Raw genomic sequence first — 20,030 nt, 5'->3', positions numbered from 1 at the left:
CTGTTACGCTTGATCACCTCAGTTTTTCTCAATTGGCTTACACACATTTGTGTAATACAATTTGCAAATAAATTAAATCCTACAATGTGATTTTCTGGATTTTTTTTCTCATTTTGTCTGTCATATTTGATGTGTACCTGTGATGAAAATTACAGGCCTCTCTCATCTTTTTAAGTGGGAGAACTTGCACAATTGGTGGCTGACTAAATACTTTTTTGCCCCACTGTAGATCATTTTGTCATAAGAGAGTCAAGAATGCAAACATATCACAGGCACATTTCCAAGGGTGACATGAATTATCTTTATTTCAATCAAGAGTCCGGGACAATATCAGAAACAATCAGTAGTTTCCATCTGGAGTCCTCTGCAGGCTATGCCTCCATTGCTAGGTGCAGGGTTGTTACACTGGCGGCTCCGTGTCTTAGACCGTTCCGCGCAGGGTGACCACGAACCCCAGCAGCTCCAGCTGCCGTCTATGCCTATATCTATTTGGGACAAAGCTCAAAAGGTTAAACCTCGCCAACAGCATGGAAATGTCAATATTGTGGAAATGAAATAGAGATGTCAAAGCTACAGGTGAAGGCTTTTATCGTGTAGGTTTGTGTTTTAATTAAGAGAATGACCTGGTCGTTGGGTGATCTCACAACCCAGTCCACTGTAGCCAGATGGACACACACACTCACACCTGGTGCCTGGGGGGGGAGGAAGACATCATCCTCATCATCACTATCATCATCATCTTTCGTAGTTTCACTAATCTACAAAGTATAGCTGGATCGGGGAGGAAGTCCTTTAAGCAGGGGGCTGGAGGGAGGGTGTTTACCTTTGAGAACAGCCAGTCCGTTGTTGCGGCAGGGGGCACAGCGGCAAGAGCTGTTCTCCTCCAGGTATTCAGCCAGGGCTCTCCTCAGGTTCTTCTTCAGCGAGTTAGAAGAGGAGAAGTCTCTGGCGGTCACCAGCTCATATAGCGGCCGCGTCTGTCACACAGACAACAACAACAATACTTTAACATCATCACTACCAGCTCATATTGCGGCCGCGTCTGTCACACAGACAACAACAACAATACTTTAACATCATCACAACCAGCTCATATAGCGGCCGCGTCTGTCACACAGACAACAACAACAATACTTACCTACTTAATACCTACCTACTTCCTATATATCTACTTACAGATTATGGAAAATGTGCTCTTTCAGTATTTTGTCCAGTAGTTTTCTTTAAGGACAAAACCCCCGCAGTTTTGCCAAAGATAATACAAATAAAAAACTCTAGTAAATACTATAGTAATGTCTGCAAAAACCCTACAATAAATACTACTGTACAGTATAAACACTACAATAATTACTACTGTTTAGTATAAACACTACTTATTTTCCTACAGTATTTACAGTATACAGTAAACAGTAAAAACCACAGTATACTACAGTCATGTCTGCAACACTACAGTAAATACTATAGCATTAACTGTAGTGTTTTTGCAGACTTTAGACTAAAGTCTGCCAAAAACACTACAGTGAACACTACAGCAAAGTCTTCAAAAAACACTACAGTGAATACTATAGTATTTAACCATAGTATACGATAGTATTTTTTCATGTGGGTGTAGAATGAGAGGGAGTGTATACAAAAGAGGCTGAGATAAATGGAGAGAGAGACCGCATTCCCACCACGCTGCGGATGAAGTCAGGGTTGTAATGCACTGCTTCTCCCCACAGTCTCATCAGTTGTGGCGTGGGCAGCTTCTTGGCAGCCAGCGAGGTGATGGACTCACTGTCACCCCCCCGAACCACCGCGACAAAGTCCTCCACCATGCTGCCTTTCACTGTGTCCTCTAGAGGAGGAGGGAGACGGCGCGGAGAGAGAGGAAGATAGAGACAGTTAAAGAGGAGGAGGAAATGGCTATTTGTTCTACAGTACGAGACAGAAAGAGAGACCCGTGTTGCCGGTGATCTAGATCCACTCCTCACCTCCCATTTCATTGAGCAGACCATCACAACCGCCTCCCTCCACCCCCAAGGTCACATACACTCCCTTGATGTTGGCCCCCACCTTCAGACCTATCTGCACACAGTTCTTGTAGGCTTCCAGAGAGTAATCTAAAATGGGAGTGGAGATATAGTAGAGTATTACTACTACCATTGTGATGTGGTACTTTATTTCATTTGTCCATGGGTAGCTGCTGTGAAGTGAAATGTCACCCTAAGGCCCCGCAGCAGTGCACTAGCCTCTTTGTATGGAATAGCAAAGCATCGTCGGTCACCTGTCTTCTCCAGCTTCTCCTTGTCCAGGATGACCGTGTACTCGTAGTCTCCTCCCAGGGTAGCCTCTGTGATGTAATGGGTGCCATAGTCTCTGTAGATCTGTCTGTACTCTCCGTAGTTGTAGGACTGGGGCAAGGCACGAAGACGCAGGAAGAACTCCGGGTGCAGCATCAGATCCTCTGACTTCAGGATGTATCGGGCCAGTTGCAGCTCTGCCTTGGCCTGGACAAAGCTGTTTTCCTGTGGAGGAGTGGCGGGCAAAGGGGCGTGTCAGGAGGGCTTGGTTACTGACTGTGAATGACCCAAAATGTTGATTTTGGGGTGGATTGTGCCTTTGTGTTGTTCAGAACATTGCAGATAGAAATGTACCGGTAATAAATAGAGCCGGCTCAGTTCCCTATTATACAAGACAGACAATCATATCTGTTCTACACACTGCATATCTATCGGGAACATTCTGTAATGATGCTCTCTTCTGAACAGACCCCTGGTGGACAACTCTCACCTTCCTAGAGGCGCGGCGTATTTTCTTCTCTGACTTGGAGTATTTGGAGTCAGCGTAGTTGAAGCCGAACTCGGCCACGCCCGGTATGGCAAAGCCAATTGACACCGTGGTCTTGGAAGAGCGCTCCGTCATGGTGTAATGGACAAACTCAGAGTATGACTCGAAAGACTGCAGCTTGAAGTCGTATGTGCCTTTGGTCTGTGGCAGACAAACAAGAGAAAAGTAATGTTTACATTCACTACAGGTCACAGTCACACACGTACTGTAGCAGCAACCCAGTTATGAATAAATGTATCCTCTATACTGCTCTTAAAACACCTGAAATCATGAAGCATATTGCTGAGACAACATGTCTGTATTGTCCAGTTATATTAATCATTAGAAATGTGGTAGTGTAGAAGAAGGAAGGATGCATTTTAAGAGTATTCGATTAGGGCCCTTGCTAATGCTATAGGTTATAAGGCTTCCTACCTCCAGTGTGTACTGCTGTAGGTTATAAGGCTTCCTACCTCCAGTGTGTACTGCTGTAGGTTATAAGGCTTCCTACCTCCAGTGTATACTGATGTAGGTTATAAGGCTTCCTACCTCCAGTGTGTACTGCTATAGGTTATAAGGCTTCCTACCTCCAGTGTGTACTGCTGTAGGTTATAAGGCTTCCTACCTCCAGTGTATACTGATGTAGGTTATAAGGCTTCCTACCTCCAGTGTGTACTGCTGCAGGTTATAAGGCTTCCTACCTCCAGTGTGTACTGCTGCAGGTTATAAGCCTAACTACCTCCAGTGTGTACTGCTGTAGGTTATAAGGCTTCCTACCTCCAGTGTGTACTGCTGTAGGTTATAAGGCTTCCTACCTCCAGTGTGTACTGCTGTAGGTTATAAGGCTAACTACCTCCAGTGTGTACTGCTGCAGGTTATAAGGCTTCCTACCTCCAGTGTGTACTGCTGTAGATTATAAGGCTTCCTACCTCCAGTGTGTACTGCTGTAGGTTATAAGGCTTCCTACCTCCAGTGTGTACTGCTGTAGGTTATAAGGCTTCCTACCTCCAGTGTGTACTGCTGTAGGTTATAAGGCTTCCTACCTCCAGTGTGTACTGCTGTAGGTTATAAGGCTTCCTACCTCCAGTGTGTACTGCTGCAGGTTATAAGCCTAACTACCTCCAGTGTGTACTGCTGTAGGTTATAAGGCTTCCTACCTCCAGTGTATACTGATGTAGGTTATAAGGCTTCCTACCTCCAGTGTGTACTGCTGCAGGTTATAAGGCTTCCTACCTCCAGTGTGTACTGCTGTAGGTTATAAGGCATCCTACCTCCAGTGTGTACTGCTGCAGGTTATAAGGCTTCCTACTTCCAGTGTGTACTGCTGCAGGTTATAAGGCATCCTACCTCCAGTGTGTACTGCTGCAGGTTATAAGGCATCCTACCTCCAGTGTGTACTGCTGCAGGTTATAAGGCTTCCTACCTCCAGTGTGTACTGCTGTAGGTTATAAGGCTTCCTACCTCCAGTGTGTACTGCTGTAGGTTATAAGGCATCCTACCTCCAGTGTGTACTGCTGTAGGTTATAAGGCATCCTACCTCCAGTGTGTACTGCTGCAGGTTATAAGGCTTCCTACCTCCAGTGTGTACTGCTGTAGGTTATAAGGCATCCTACCTCCAGTGTGTACTGCTGTAGGTTATAAGGCATCCTACCTCCAGTGTGTACTGCTGCAGGTTATAAGGCTTCCTGAACCTGACGTCCTGGATGTAGTGAGGCAAGCAACTGCCTGCGTAGTATCTGTTGTCAATGACCACTCCCTCTAAGTTACTGTTCAGTATGTTGATTCTACAGGAGAGAGAAAGGGATTCACTTTCACGTAACTCCAGTGCTGATGTCAATGTGTACGCCGAGCTCAAGTTTTTACTCGGCCCACAGTGAACATGCCTCACCCTTTGGCCAGGTTCTCGATGCCATGGTACTCCTGTGCCTCCTGCTTGCAGGCCTTGTTCACCTTCTGACAACCCTTCTCATCTGACCAGTCCCCACAGTCATCATCCCCATTACAGCGCAGGTCTATAGGCACACAGCGCCCTGGGAAGACACACAGGTCACATCTCAAATCACACCACATTCCCTATGTGGTCCTCTAGTTTTGTTTCAGAGCCCTATACTGGCAGTGCACTTTGTGGAGTAAAACTTTTCATTTGATATACAGCACTTTTTTTAATTTGATTTTTTTTTACATCCACACAGACATCTAGAAGACATGCATGGGACTAAGCCGTGTAAAAATAGCAGGCATATAGTTTTGAGATCAGAGGAGAGAATACCAGTGGTTAGGATTATTCAAATCAGGCTTAACGTTAGGGTTAACTTGGTGGATTGTGTGGAAAGAATACCTGTGTAAGTGCAGAGGAAGCCTTCACATAGAGGTGTTTCATCATGTGTACAGTCGTAGCGAGATGGAGGGCTACAGGGCTCCACCTCTTTGCCCTGGACATGACAGGGCTCCCCGCCAAACTGAGATGGCTGGACAAGCTTAGCATAACGATACTGGGGGAAGGGCGATGGAGAGGGGAGGGTGAGAGAGAATAAAAGACAATTGAAAACAATTCGAATGCTACAGTGCAACACCTAAGAGCCCACTTACTGTACAGCTATTAGTCACAGAAAGGCTGCATTACCTAGGCTGCATTATCCAGTCTGCATTACCCAGTCTGTGCACAGAATGTGAAATACATCCCATGTCCGTTACATCTCATTATCCGTGTCAAGTGGATTACAGACAGCAACCTGTGCCACTTACGCTATACACTCCACTAACAGGTTTTTATCTACCATCCTCCTCAACATCATCATCATCATCCATTTCTTCCTCCTCCTGCTAATATTCACCCTCTTCTTCCTGCAGACATCGCAGCGCGTCCAGGAGGACCACTCTGATTGTACACAGTCCACCGGCTGCACGGCGACCTGAGTCCCCACAGACCGAGCCTCACGGACGCCACTGGGCTCCTCGCCACTGCCGGCTATGGCAACATCACTGAAACATAGGTCACCATAACTCACAGCTTACCGCACTGCATCAGCCTATTATATTAGTCAAGCAGGGAGGAATCATCTGTGTGTTGATGTGCTAGAAAATCATTATGGTGTCAAAAAGGTGGACTTCTTTGAAGAAATATGCACACACACACACACGCACTAAAACTAAACCTAGCTCCTAACCCTGATTCTAACTTTAACCCTAAACCCCTTAGAAATAGCATTTGACTTTGTGGGGACTAACAAAATGTCCCCAGTTGGTCAAATGTTTGTTAGTTTACTATTCATGTGGGGACTTCTGCACGCACACACGCCATTTTCTATTCTCAATGGACTTTTGCATTGATTTAAACAGCCAACAATTTAAATCCAGAATAATGTTCCCTCCCGTTGTACTCCATCTAGGCCTCCAAGGCCTCCATCTAAAACCTTACCCATCGCGAGTAAGTGTACTGCAATCAACCTCACATTAAGTCATACAATGTCTGATATTGATGCTTGTCGAGGACAGCCATTGCCCTTGACTCTCTATCTTCCACACACAGAGTGAATTAAGGTCTTACCGGAGTAGGAGCAAGCACAATGCAGCACTGAGGAGGCAGTAGCCTAGGCCAACTGTAGGCTTTAACATGGACACAGAGAGCATGGTAGTTGTGGTGGATCTGAAAAATCTCCAATAAAGACGGACGCACAGACCTGACGAGACAACAGTGTGTTCAGCTGTGTGTGTGTGTGTGTGTGTGTGTGTGTGTGTGTGTGTGTGTGTGTGTGTGTGTGTGTGTGTGTGTGTGTGTGTGTGTGTGTGTGTGTGTGTGTGTGTGTGTGTGTGTGTGTGTGTGTGTGTGTGTGTGTGCGTGCGTGTACTTATGAGTGTGTGTACATGTGTGTTTGTCCGTGCGTGTGTGTGTGTGTGTTCAGGTATCTCTGTCTGTGTGTAAACACACACTGATCAATACAAGCGGGGGCATGGACTCAATGTTAGGTTCAGACCGTGAGTCTGTTACGGGAATCTCCACTTTCATAAGTCAGGTATTAGGAAACTCAAAGCACACAGATCATGTTTGGTGTACAGTACGTTATGTTGGTCTGGAGATCTCCCAGACTGTTGGTTTACCTTCTTTGACCTCAATCAAATGACCCTTGACAGAAACATCAGCTCCACTCCACACAATATGTAGTGATTGCTTATAAATGTAAAACCAAAAAGCTATTTGAAATAGATTGAGGTCAACTTCAGTTAAAATGCTTCATGTAGGTTTGTGTTGGTGGATATATGCCATTAACAACACACAATTACAGAGTCATGTACGGTTGGCAGAAACATGGTAGAAAACCTTTTAAAATGGAGGAGGTACTATCTCAACAGCATTAAGAATGACCTCGTTTCCATTCTCCATTTCAAAAAGCTTTCTTCTGCATGTGCTGACTGGACAGGGCCCAGGTAATAGCAAGAACACAGCCCCCTCTGTTGGATCCATTGAGTTGGAACAAAATACATGCAGGACTTATTTCAGGGTCGCTGAAATGACCAGGTGTTTTCTTAGAAAGCACACCGTGAACTGGTCATTCGACAGCAATATCCTATGAATGACCATTTTTTTGGTTGCGGTACCCAGTGTTACAAATGGCTGACGCAACATACAGAGTTCAGGAGAAAACGGTGGATCACATGATCTTTTATTTGTGACTGAACAGTGGGCATAGAGTAGCACAGTAGATGGGACGAAATATACGCACAGAAAGTCCTCTTTCTCTTTTCAAGACGGTTCGGGGGATTCATAAATAACATGGGACCATTTCGCTTCTTCTTAGACGAGCAGGGTTACAGTTATTATCATGGTAGTCTAGAAGTAAATAGTAATCATATTTATATTATTTCATAGCCATATAAAGTCTCCATGTTTTGGCCATTTGTAACTCTGCGAAGCGGACAGACCTACAATATGCCCCAAACCCTCAGTTGCATCAATGAATTGTGTTACTGAAATACAATGACAGGACGATGTAACAGTGACAGGGCAACCAAACCTGTCCAACTGATAGTTATAAGGCATAGTAATGTACTCTGGAGTCTGCAGCTGGATGGGCCATCTCAACTAGCTTATTGGTTTTGGTTCCTAGAAACCACCTAGATATGTCTAGCAGACCTGGGTTCAAATACCATTTGAGATCGTTTCAAATTGTTCAGCTGTGCGTGATTGAGCTTGCCTGTTGCAATGGGGCCAATAGGAAATTCCCAAAATGCAAACCCCGCCCACCTGGCACTAGAGGCCGGCTAAAGCAAATGCTCAAAAGTATTTAAATAGTATTTGAACCCAGGTCTGGAAGCAGTAGAGTAGATCAACATTGAGTTTGAAAGCAAAACATTGAAGTGTGAGTAGTACACCTGTCTGGAAGTCTAAAACAGCTAAGAAACAAGGTTATGCAGGAGATCCCCCCCCCTTCCCTCTCCCCCAGGTAAAAGTGACAGTGACTTTATTAAGAAATTAGCCTGTGGATATTTTGTTGTTGTTGTGTGACTTCATTTTCAAAAGAGTGAGTTACGTCACACGTAGGTAACAGGCATCATCGCTTTGATTCAATGGCTAAGTAACACAGATGCATCAGTTCATATGTCACAGACCGACCAAACCCAACAGAGAAACAGAAAGAACAAGAAAGAACAAGAAAGAAATTGCCAACAAAAGCAAAGCAAACGTCCAGATGATACAGACAGAGGTGCTGGTAGGGCATTGCTTTAGAGTTGAGAACCACAGGTAGGCAGATGACGGCCCTATCTTCTGGCACAGAGATGCAGGTGTACAGTCGGGCCTTGATGAAATCTTATTTACAAAATAGAAGTTTGGCAAACAGGATTTTTATTTCGGCCGATGCCTCAAACATTTTTTTTTTTACCCTTAAAAACTCTCATACGCATCAACTCGGTAGTCGCAGCTTACAAATGGCAAATTATATATATTTTTAGATTTTTGCTTTGAAAAGGGAGCTACGGAGAACAGTTGTCTCGCAGTCACTGTTGCGTTTGGCTGGATCCACAATACAAAGTCTGTTCATGCAAATGGAACAAGTCAGTTCTTTGAAAACATTTGGGAAATCCATATGTTCTGCACAATGAGTCCTTGCAAGGTACAAACCCCAAAGGACACCATTCTTCATCAAAATACCTACAAAATCATCAGAATCCATAGAACACATTACAATCCTCTTTCTGAAATTGCAGTGTGATTGGTTCTTCCAGGTCACATGATAGATTGGACGTCTCCTCCCACTGACCTGTGGCAGAATGTTGTCATGGCAACGGCCTGCTGCTACAGTTTCAAAGGTCACTTCCTGGGAGAAAAACCTTCCAATTGGCAAAGGGAGAAAAAAAAGACAAGGTTTGTCCATTGTGAGGAGTGTGTTGTGTTGTCCGTCTCAAGAGAGAAGCCAGTCCTATGGTGCTGCTACTTTAGACTGCCAATATTAATAGTCCCCAGAACAAAACAGTGATCAGTGTAATCCAACTATGTGGAGAGACACAGGAGTCTAGAGTCTCTCCTCTCCATCTCAGTCTGCTGTCCTCCTCCTCCTTCTCCTCTCCTCTCTTCTCATTTCCTCTTGTTGGTTATATCTCTGGGCATAGAGAGGGTTCTTCTCCTGGAGAGGGAGGGAGCCGCATTAGAACACATACACTTGTGTGAAATATGTGCAATTACGAGCCTATGGACAGCAGGTGGCAGTATTGTTCCTTACTTTGATCATACTTAATCAATGCAGCAATGTTCCATTTTACAACGTACTACAGAGCCATAATAAAATAAACCTTTAAATGAAAATCACAGCTCTTCCATAATTGGCTGAGGACCATTTAGCTGCAAGGACACAGAGAGAGAGAGAGAGAGAGAGAGAGAGAGAGAGAGAGAGAGAGAGAGAGAGAGAGAGAGAGAGAGAGAGAGAGAGAGAGAGAGAGAGAGAGAGAGAGAGAGAGAGAGAGAGAGAGAGAGAGACTAAAAGACAAACAAGAGATCTGTGCCTCTGAAAAGACACCAGACAGACAGGCAATAAGAGCTGAGCGGTAGAGTGTTGTTAGACCAATCAATAAAACAGAGATGTTTTAAGCAGCCTTAAGGGGATACAAAAGGTTAGAGAATAGAACAGGAGAGGATCGGAGAGAGGGAGAGGGGTGATAGAGGAGAGTGGTAGGAGAGTAGAGAAGAAACCCACCCAGAGTCCCAGTGTTCTCTAGCTGTCTTCCTGCGGACAGGTCTGGGCCTGTGGACAGTCAGATGGAGCATCACTGGAAGGACAAGGAGACCGAGCCCGGTTGCATGAGCCCTAGGTGGAAAGAGGGAGAGACAGAGAAAGAAAGAGAGAGAGAGAGAGAGAGAGCGAGAGAGAGAGAGAGAGAGAGAGAGAGAGAGATTGGGAGAATGGTTAATTCCAGTATTCACCCATTAACACAATTGCCGAGGCAGTAATTTTGACTGCATATGAATGTAACGTTTATATATCTCTGCCATGCCCCCTGCCGTCCTTCTCCTAAGTGCGTTTATTTAACACGTGTACGTTGTGAGAATGCCGATATCACTAACAGAATATATGTGTTACAAGAGGACATCGTTTTCTCCTCTGGAGCACCAGAAAGGTGACTTTTTCAAACACATCCTCCGACAGAGTCACATGCAGGTAAGATGTTTTGATTCCTATATTGTATCTGAGGTTTCCAAAAACACTTCCCTTTGACAAATGCCTCTCAAAATTGAAGAGATGAGCTCTATTTCAAAATTTCACTTTTTCCAAGAATAACCACTGTACCATGCGTTCCACATGTGAGCCCGCGGTAGCAGACAGCCTGCAGTCCTGAAAATGCTATTGTGTTTTTGAAATACATGTTTTTTTTCTTCGAATTACAACGCTACCCAAGACCTTTATAAATACAACCAAAGGACTTTTCCCCCTCTTGGCATATATCAAATGTTTTTGTTCGACTGATGCAGTCAAAATGGCAGGTGAAGTGATAAAACGACTATCTACCAACCGTTTGATAGCTCATTATATCATTATGAAGCAGATTAGCTGACACTCACCGAGTCATCCTCCCTGGTGCTGGGGTGTGTGGCCTCTGTTTCGATGGGGGAGTGGTCTGTGGGGGGATCACTAGCCTGGGACGGGGCGGAGTCTGAGGACGAGCCAGGTTGGGGGGCTGGGGTGGACGCTGCAGAGACAGAGTTGGTTGTTGGGTGTACTGTACTCCTTTTATCCCACTTTAACCGTGTCTTAAAGCATTGTACATTATCCAGGTGGGTATAGTTAGGGTTTAGTTAAAGGGAAACTTGTCAAAAAAAACACAATATTTAGTTTTTTTTTTCACTAGTCCAAAATAGTGCCAAAATGTTTTGCATGTCAGCGGTCAAGTTTTCAACATATTGGACTTTCAAGAAGCAAAGTGTCACTGATCATATTATCATGACATGCAAAATGATGCATTTTGTATCATCATGATGATGTGGCCGATGGATTTTCCCTTTAAGGTTTGGGTTGGGTAACTTACTTGTTTTGTATGAGTATGTGCAACTATCTAGTGTAAATGTAGGAAAAACTGGCTATAGGTAGAATTTACCTGAGTCAGTGGAGGGCGAGATAGACGTGCCTGGACTCAAGGTCATCCGAGAGAGGTCAAGGTCACTACAGCTGCCTTCCTCTTCCTGGGTTGCGGCAGATGATGACTCCAGGCCCAGCTGGCTACAGACCAGGGTGTCAGGGGGCACGTTCACTAGACCGGGCGTCTCACACCTCGCCATCATGACAAGGCCAACGGGCGTCTCACACCTACCCACGGCACCAAGACCCATTGAAGTAGGGCTCATCGGCCTGGGTGTGCCACACCTGCTACCCACCATGACAAGGCCCAGCGAAGAGGGGCCTTCGCCTGCGTCAGAATCCCCACCGATGCTATGCTGCTGCTGGAGCAGAACGGGGTCCATCGTCTGATGCTGGGGGCTGGCGATGGCCGAGGAAGGGGTGGAGGAGAGGTCACCATGGGGCCCCTGGGGCCCAGGGCACATGGTGGTGATGGGCACCATCATGGGGAGGTGGTGACCCCCCACAGCCTGGGCAGGCATGTAGGCAGCCATGGCGGCCCACTGCTGCTGGGTGGCAGGGAAGATGTTGGCCTGGCTCCAGATGACGGGCTGGCCCCCAGGGAGGACCTGGGTCACCTGGAGGGGCCCTTGCACCCCAAAGGCCAGGGTCTGGGCCTGGCCAGCGAAGGGTCCCTGCTGGGCCCACTGGGCTGCCTGGACTGGCCCCATGGTCATGTACCCTGAGGGGACAGAGGTGGGGCTGAAGGGGCCGGTGAACATCTCTGGGGGGTGCTGGGGCTGGCGGTGGCTCCTGCTGGGGTCCAGAGTGTTGGCCGGGGACGGGGGAATCTGGGGGGACATCATCCACATACACGTCTGAACCAGGCACCTATCCTTTCACTGCGGTCATTGTGATTATTCATTTATTGGCTTTTTCGATTTGGGGGTCAATTGAACCATCTGTTCACACAGAAATCAGAATAGAAAATGTCTTCCAATGTCTTACTGGTCTTTAGCGGTTGTCATGACTGTGAGTTTCTCTATTATCCACACAGTAGTTTGACTGCATAACAACGCATTCAAATGTTGACACATGGACCTCCCGAGTGGCGCAGCGGTCTAAGGCACATTGCAGTGCTAGAGACGTTACTACAGACCCAGGTTCATTCCCGGGCTGGGCAACAACCGGCCGTGGCCGGGAGTCCCATTGGACGAAGCACATTTGGCCCAGCGTCACCCTGCGTAGGGGAGGGTTTTGGCTGTGGGGCTTTACGTGGCTCACCATACTCTTGGGACCTCTTTGTGGCGGACCGGGTCCCCGGCACTCTTGGGCCCCCGGTCGCCAGTTTAACAGTGTTTCCTCCGACACATTGGTGCGGCTGGCTTCCGTGTTAAGGAGCGCGGTTCGGCGGGTCATGTTAAACGGACAGAGTCTGTCTAAGCAATAGGGAATGGACAGTTACTCACAGAGGGTGGAGTTGACATATCTCCGAACAGATCAAAGTGGTTGATGTTCTGTGGTGGGGCAGAGGAACAGGGACAGAGAGGGAGAACAGTGACATTTCACGACAAAACAAAGGCAGACTTTCTAAGTCATAACACATTCTATTACTCTAATAGGGTGTGTGTGTGTGTGTGTGTGTGTGTGTGTGTGTGTGTGTGTGTGTGTGTGTGTGTGTGTGTGTGTGTGTGTGTGTGTGTGTGTGTGTGTGTGTGTGTGTGTGTGTGTGTGTGTGTGTGCGTGATTGCGTGTGAAGAGAATTGTACTGAAGATGCCAAGAAACAACTAGCTCCCCTTTCATTTCATTATCAGAAAATGGATCTAAAATGAATCTCTCACGGTGCTCTATAATTGGCTATTCAGTCTAATCAAAAGAACACTGATTAGATATTATTATGTCCGTCTCTACCTATCAAATCAGCCCCAATAGTCCCACAATGCATTACCATTGTGATTCCTCTCAAACACAAGATAATATTATATGATTAGGTAGGATTTGGACGGTATACAATATACAGGTAACTGCCAAAATAAAGGAAACACCAACATGGAATGTTTTAGGGCATTTGGCAATACCACAAGCTGCCAGAACAGCTGCAATACGCCTTGGCATAGATTCTACAAGTGTCTGGAACTCTATTGGAGGGATGCAACACCATTCTTCCACATTAAATTCCATCATTTGGTGTTTTGTTGATGGTGGTGAAAAATGCTGTCTCAGGCACCACTCCAGAATCTCAGATAAGTATTCAATTGGGTTGAGATCTGGGGACTGACACAGACACAGACACACACACACTTTACACCCTCTTTGCTCCTTTGAGACCCGTCTTTCAAAGTCACTGAGATCTCTAGCCATGGTAGTCAAAATAATGGGCAACTGGGACATTTTAATACATGATCCCTTGCACGATGGGATGTGAATTGCTTAATTGTCTCATATGCTTTCAATATACTTTGTATCCCTCATTTACTCAAGTGTTTCCTTTATTTTGGCAGTTACCAGTACATTCACCACTGTGTTTCCAGAACCCAATGAATATATATACTTCTATATATTTACCCACCGAGACAATATAACTACCTGACCCATATAGCAGATGTGACCGTTCCTCCAGCTACTCTCATATCCCCCCCCCCCTCCCCCAGCCATATAACTTCAGCGCTCTAACAGTACAATTACATTTCAGAGGAAGTAGGAAGGAAGGACATATGTTCTACAACTAGACTATGAAATGGATAAGTCGCATGAAATGTATGTCCTAGACTGCAGGGGCCATGCACAAGCAGACGATGTATCACCACGGGAATACACAGGGGATTTGCATGCTATAAATAAAGACACACACACACAGACACGAAAAGAAGAGCGAAAATGAGAGGAAAACAGCAATCAGTGTTGGTGAAGGGGGGCAACATAACATTGTCTATGTCCTGTTTGAAGTGTGTGTGTGTGTGTGTGGGGGGGGGGGGGGGTCTGATCATATACGGTACATATTGTTGTTGTACATTATGGCTTGCTCTTACAGTTCTATGTATCCAGTAGGAGCAAGAGGGAGGTACAGTCATTTGTAAAAGGTGGGCAGACATAGATTATAGTTATACTGGCTCTTTACCTCAGGCAGACAGGCAGAGTGACACACACATCAAGCTATGGGGGATCTCTCAGTAGAGCTCCAACTGAATGCACAGACAAGCAGTAACTCTTAAGAGATATGGAAGCAGCGTCGGCAGCTATTGATACAACACCAGCTAGCATGATGTGTTTTTTGGGGGGAGATAGCAAGGGGGACAGGATAGCTATCATGCCGAGTTGATATGCTGCTGAACTATCAGCACAGAGAGGAAGCGAGGCGAGAAAGAAAGCCCACTTTCTTCTTAGGGTTTGTTTCAGAAGTCAGGTGGACGTTTTCTTCTCTCTCCGTGTAAATGCATTGACTATTGCATCTGACATGGTGAAAGGATAGAAAGAGATATATTTCCAGTTCTGCGCAACCAAAAAGTGAATCCATGTTATGTCTATTTGTTCTGGTCCAAAATGAACCTCGCTGTAGAAAATATATTGGTGAGACTGGAAATGACAAAAGCGTTTTTGTCTTTATTGACGAAAAGACGCCTCTTCGATGTCTAACAGTCCTCTATGTTTAAAATCCTGTGGAGGATCTGAAGCAAAGACACATCGCCTTCTCCACCGGATTTATCTGAACTGACGGCACACATCTTAGCTAGATGGAATCATGTGTCTGTTGGGGCAGACTGTGCATAACAATACAATATACACCCCCGTATACATGACGATACATATTGCAATATACAATATCATTGCATCTTTATAACCTTAGATACTGTAAGAATATACTTAGGCCTGACGCTTGATCATTTCTTGCCCAAGACAACTGATATCAGACTGCACAGGCAGGCAACCACTGCCTTCGAGACACACTGCTGATAACCAGTCTGTGGGTGTATACGACCACGTCTACGTGTGTCGGCGAGGTGGTTAGGGGTCCAATAATTCCACAAGGTCACACAGACAGGGGTTCATGAATGGACACTAAAGAAGAGGGGAGTTTTCCTTAGTGAGGGAATGAGAGGTTTGCCAGTGGAGGGAGTGGACGAACCAAAAAAAAACAAAAACAAAAGCACCTACAGTCATGAAATGGCGTTTTGGGACGTCATAGATCCCTTCTCCCTTCTGCTGACTGGTAGCGGTAGGGACCTGTGTTGGAGGTCGAGTCAAAATGAAAGAATAAAGTGAGCTTTGAGCAACACCATTTTACCAAGGTTGAGTAAGAAAGAGAAAAACGTATTGATTATTCAGTGAATCCTTTCTTCTGCTACAGCTGAAACACTCATCATTTCAGGTGTCTCTGGTCTGCAAATGGTTTAAAGGAAAATGTTATGCAAATTCTACCGTTGCACAGCTCTTGAATCAACTCTTATTTAGATCCACATTGATTGTAAGCAATGCTGTACGATTGTGTGTGCTACTTCTTTGTATTGACATTAAGGCGGCACAATTGTTTTTCTCCATTTGGATCACATTCAACTAGAGGTTTAAATCTGTGGAAACTGACAACGCTGGAGCGCTTGCCCTCTCCTCTCTTTTGTATATTTTCCTCACATTAATCTATTAACCGTAGTGAACAATATGGCCTCTCTCTCTCTCGCTTTCGGCTAGCTGACTTGGAGTTGGGCGGAATTCTCTTCTCTATTGATCTTGTTTCATTTGGAGTTCAAATGGCATGGCAAATGATTCATTTCGACTCATCTTTCATCTTCAGAAAGGAAGAGGAGGAGGAGGGACGAGGAGGAGGGGGGCGAGGGTGGAGGGAGGGAGGGGGAGGTGGACAGAGAAGGGAGGAGGGGTAAGGGAGGAGGGGTGAGGGAGTAGAGAGGAGGTGGAGGGAGGAGGAGGAGGGGGCGAGGGTGGAGGGAGGAGGGGTGAGGGAGTAGAGAGGTGGTGGAGGGAGGAGGAGGAGGGGGCGAGGGTGGAGGGAGGAGGGGTGAGGGAGTAGAGAGGTGGTGGAGGGAGGAGGAGGAGGGGGGGCGGGGTGGAGGGAGGAGGGGGAGGTGGACAGAGAAGGGAGGAGGGGTAAGGGAGGAGGGGTGAGGGAGTAGAGAGGTGGTGGAGGGAGGAGGGGTAAGGGAGGAGGGGTGAGGGAGTAGAGAGGTGGTGGAGGGAGGAGGGGGACCAGATTAAATCACACTCTAGGTCCCTAGAGGCTCCTGTCGGTCCCTTGAACTGAGCTGGAAGGTCAAACCTCTGGATGTCTGCAGGGAGCCCACATAGACTCTAGAGAAGCGTGGATGAATTGGTCTGCCAAAATAACTAGCCATGACTGCACTTGAGATGTTATTCTAATTTACATTCGGAAAATTGTGAGTATACTTTTTTTTACCCAGTGTACTGCCCTGCTCTCTAACAAACAGAAATAGTCTAATGTAACACAACACTCTGGGTTGACTACTCTACAAAACGTATGGAAGGGGCAGGGCTTGGTATTGTACCTGGTAAACGCTCTCCTCTGATTGGTGGCCACGGAGGGGCTCATGTCCAGCCTCAAACACAATGTACTACAACAGAAGTAGCGGGCGGGGCCAAGAGGGATGGAGCATGTCGAGATTAACGGAAACAGAGAGAGAGAGCGATCGAAAGAAAGAGAGAAATAAGAGACAAAATACGGAGAAAGAGAAAGAGATAGAAAAAAGAGTGTGAGGGAGACAAACAAGGAAGGAAAGAGAGAGAGAGAGACGATAGAGTGAAGAAGGAAGAGGAGAGAGCACAGTAATTGGTCAGGCAGTAGTTCCAGGTACTGAAGAGGTCCCTCCACCAACTTCATCAGAATACTGCTCCACCTCTCCACTACCACCTAGACACAGAGGGGCCAATCCTGACTCGAGATCCGCGTTTGTAACCTAGATGATTTACACGAAAGTCTGAGTTAGTTACACGCACGGATCCCAAGTTTGGATTCTGCCCACAGTCATTGGACTCTTGTATTCGAAACAAAACAAACAAAAACAGTCACTACTACTACAGAATTGCAAAGTAAAACTTTTTGGGGGGGGGGGGGGGGGGGGGGCATACAGCAGGAAAAGCTAAAGGGACAAACAACAGAAATTTGTAATGAGTTGGGGCATATCCACTGAACATTAGCATTCAGAGTAAGGGTTAGTGTTGTCTGTATTCAGTGTGAGCAACAGAGTAGAGTATCAGGTTCAGCCAAAAGCAAAAGGGGAGAACAACCAGTCAGGGTCAGATAGGTCTTTAGAAGAAAATCAGAACATATACACAGGTCAACTGAAAAGATATGGTTCAACAACACTGCAATGGGAGAGTCGAATGGTTGAACAAAACCGTCTACTGTGATGGTTGGTCTACTGCGTATTACTGAGATGGTTTGGATATCATGAATCATTAATTCAAGCAGATCAGCGGCAGATATTTACATTAAGGATTAATTGTTTCGTATTCCATAGAATGAATCACGTGAAAACACTGTCGTCAGTCGAAGCTAGAGCGAAAAAGGTCCCACGGGGTTTCATCGCTAGTTCTGATGGGCCGCGTGTCGTGTGGCGACGTACCTGGTAAACTGGATCGTCCACCTCGTCCTCCAGAATGGTCTGCGTGATGGTTGAAGAGAAGGAACGTTTTACATAACAACAAGAAGACGGATACAGAGGAGAATAGAGCAAGACCATGGATAGACGAATAGAAGTACAGAGAGAAGAAAAGAGCGAGAACAAAAGAGCATGCAAGGGCATCAGGTGTGAGCAATCAGCCATTGGCTTAGGGGAAAACATTTTTCTATTAGGAACTCAGTGGAGAGTGCCTAGTCTTAACATATTGTGCTTAGTCTTAACATATTGTGTCTAGTCTTAACCTATTGGGCCTGGTCTTAACCTATTGGGCCTGGTCTTAACCTGATGTCTGAGTTACTGTATACATTTTCCAACATTATAATATATACCATTGTGGACACAGTTATACATTACATTAAGCCTTTTACATTGACAGGAGTCTTTCGATGCATGAAAGTCATGTTTCGGGATAACAAAAAATAGTGGCATTAAAACATCCCTCAAAACACCTTAAATCATTTGCATTGCGGTCACAGCCCAAGCCGAGATCTGGACTCGTACTCAAAGCTCGTGAAGCAGTCATCTCTGCCTGCTCGTCGCTAGGCTAAGCAAGAAAGCATGCTTAACAAGAGGGGGGAACGCTCACTTTGACAGATATTAACCCATTTCTTCAATGGATACGCGTCATCTCCCTTCCTCTAATATCTCTCACTATACTCATGAGTACACTCAATATGGCCATTGTGCATAACGGCCATGGTAACAGTTCTGTTGTTGTTTCCTGTTGTTATTTACCTGGTAGACGGCCTGCTCACACTGCTTGTCCTTCTGGGCCTTCCTCTCCATCTCCTCGCGCTGCTTGATGTCGTAGATGAGTGTGAAGAGGTCGCGCAGGTCAACGATCAGGGGCTCTGCCTGTCAGGGCGGGAGGGAGGGATGTGAAGGAAGAGGAGCACACACCTTCATCTTCCAGACGACACACACGCAGTTCACACACACACTTACGTCGCAATCCCAACTACACAGTGCTGCAAATATCTAAAAGGATAAAAGCAGAGTCCTTCCTATTGGACAATCTTTCAACTGTGTTACAAACGGTTGCTCCCTTGTTGCAACACTATGTGTTGCATTTGAAACGTGTTGATTGATTGTAACTTTGGCTGTAATGCTCTTTCTGACTACTACACCTCATTAGGATCTCAGGTCCTGGACTCACCGACTGGCCGGACTTGATGGCCACGAACCGGTGGTGTCCCTCCTTCCCACAGACGTAGCCGAAGGCCCGGTGGTCCCGGGTATCCTTGGCGATATAGGAGATCTCATGTACCGAGTGGTGATGCAGTAGAACCTGAACACACAGGGAGGAAGTGACATAAGTTGGAGTTAGGAAGTGATGTAATAGACCTGCGAAACAGGGAAGAGGAAGTGACAGGTCAGGACGAGGAAATGGACCATACAAAATGGAGGGGGCTTGGAGACCCATGTTGGATACTGTAGGGTTAAGGTCCTGATTTTATAGATTAGTTAGATCCGGGAGTTTTTTCAGACATGTGACCTGTCTAGGACAACTCCTGGCTCTACACTATACATTTCTAATGAATTTCATGAATTCTTAAAGAATGTTTTGTTTCAAAATGAGGGAGTGAACTCGGAGTTCACGGTAAGTAGGCTACAGCTTCTTACTAATTCTATAATACTACGGCAATATTGTGCTCCAGATTCACCGTAGCAGAGAATGAGGGAAAGCAAATGTAAATGCATTAGTCTTTCTTTGTCTAACTGTTGACAGGGAATAGTCTTGACAAGAATAACTACCACTTATGCCATTCTTCCCTTTTTCTCCTCATTTCCAGCTCCCACATGTCTCAGTGGGATAGGAGGCCCAACGCATTTACTGCTTGAACAACGGCCGATTAGGGTGTGGGTGTCCGTGTGTGTATATGCGTGCTTGTGCGTGTGTATGTGCACAGATCAGACAACCCTTTTTCACTTATTTGGAAGATTTCTCTAACCTGGGGTTAATGATATTGTTGTGTATTGTGACATATATGCAAAAAGATGCATCGTCAACAGAGCGTGGGCAGCCCTGAA

At 45.9% G+C, this 20,030-nt stretch overlaps 1 protein-coding gene across 1 annotated transcript in view; it reads right to left on the bottom strand.

The window, feature by feature from the left end:
- Positions 1-277: 277 nt before the first annotated feature.
- The window catches only part of c8b (complement component 8, beta polypeptide), a 39,669-nt gene continuing 19,916 nt past the window's right edge, over positions 278-20,030 (bottom strand). Inside the window, exons 4-25 of the mRNA XM_046357737.1 lie at positions 19,156-19,287; positions 18,735-18,854; positions 17,943-17,981; positions 16,866-16,931; positions 15,505-15,573; positions 12,821-12,868; positions 11,392-12,202; positions 10,859-10,986; positions 10,087-10,106; positions 9,066-9,135; positions 6,356-6,555; positions 5,643-5,790; positions 5,147-5,300; positions 4,697-4,838; positions 4,460-4,592; positions 2,773-2,970; positions 2,267-2,507; positions 1,974-2,102; positions 1,674-1,837; positions 824-977; positions 624-692; positions 278-485 (exon numbers count right to left, since the gene is read on the bottom strand). Coding sequence (XP_046213693.1) covers positions 331-485; positions 624-692; positions 824-977; positions 1,674-1,837; positions 1,974-2,102; positions 2,267-2,507; positions 2,773-2,970; positions 4,460-4,592; positions 4,697-4,838; positions 5,147-5,300; positions 5,643-5,790; positions 6,356-6,555; positions 9,066-9,135; positions 10,087-10,106; positions 10,859-10,986; positions 11,392-12,202; positions 12,821-12,868; positions 15,505-15,573; positions 16,866-16,931; positions 17,943-17,981; positions 18,735-18,854; positions 19,156-19,287 — 3,390 coding nt within the window. The 3' untranslated portion in view covers positions 278-330. The remainder of the gene's footprint in view (positions 486-623; positions 693-823; positions 978-1,673; positions 1,838-1,973; positions 2,103-2,266; positions 2,508-2,772; positions 2,971-4,459; positions 4,593-4,696; positions 4,839-5,146; positions 5,301-5,642; positions 5,791-6,355; positions 6,556-9,065; positions 9,136-10,086; positions 10,107-10,858; positions 10,987-11,391; positions 12,203-12,820; positions 12,869-15,504; positions 15,574-16,865; positions 16,932-17,942; positions 17,982-18,734; positions 18,855-19,155; positions 19,288-20,030) is intronic.

This window comes from Oncorhynchus gorbuscha, linkage group LG08 (genome assembly GCF_021184085.1).
Source record: "Oncorhynchus gorbuscha isolate QuinsamMale2020 ecotype Even-year linkage group LG08, OgorEven_v1.0, whole genome shotgun sequence".
Taxonomy (NCBI): Eukaryota; Metazoa; Chordata; class Actinopteri; order Salmoniformes; family Salmonidae; genus Oncorhynchus; species Oncorhynchus gorbuscha.
This window is presented reverse-complemented; position numbering and strand designations above follow the sequence as displayed.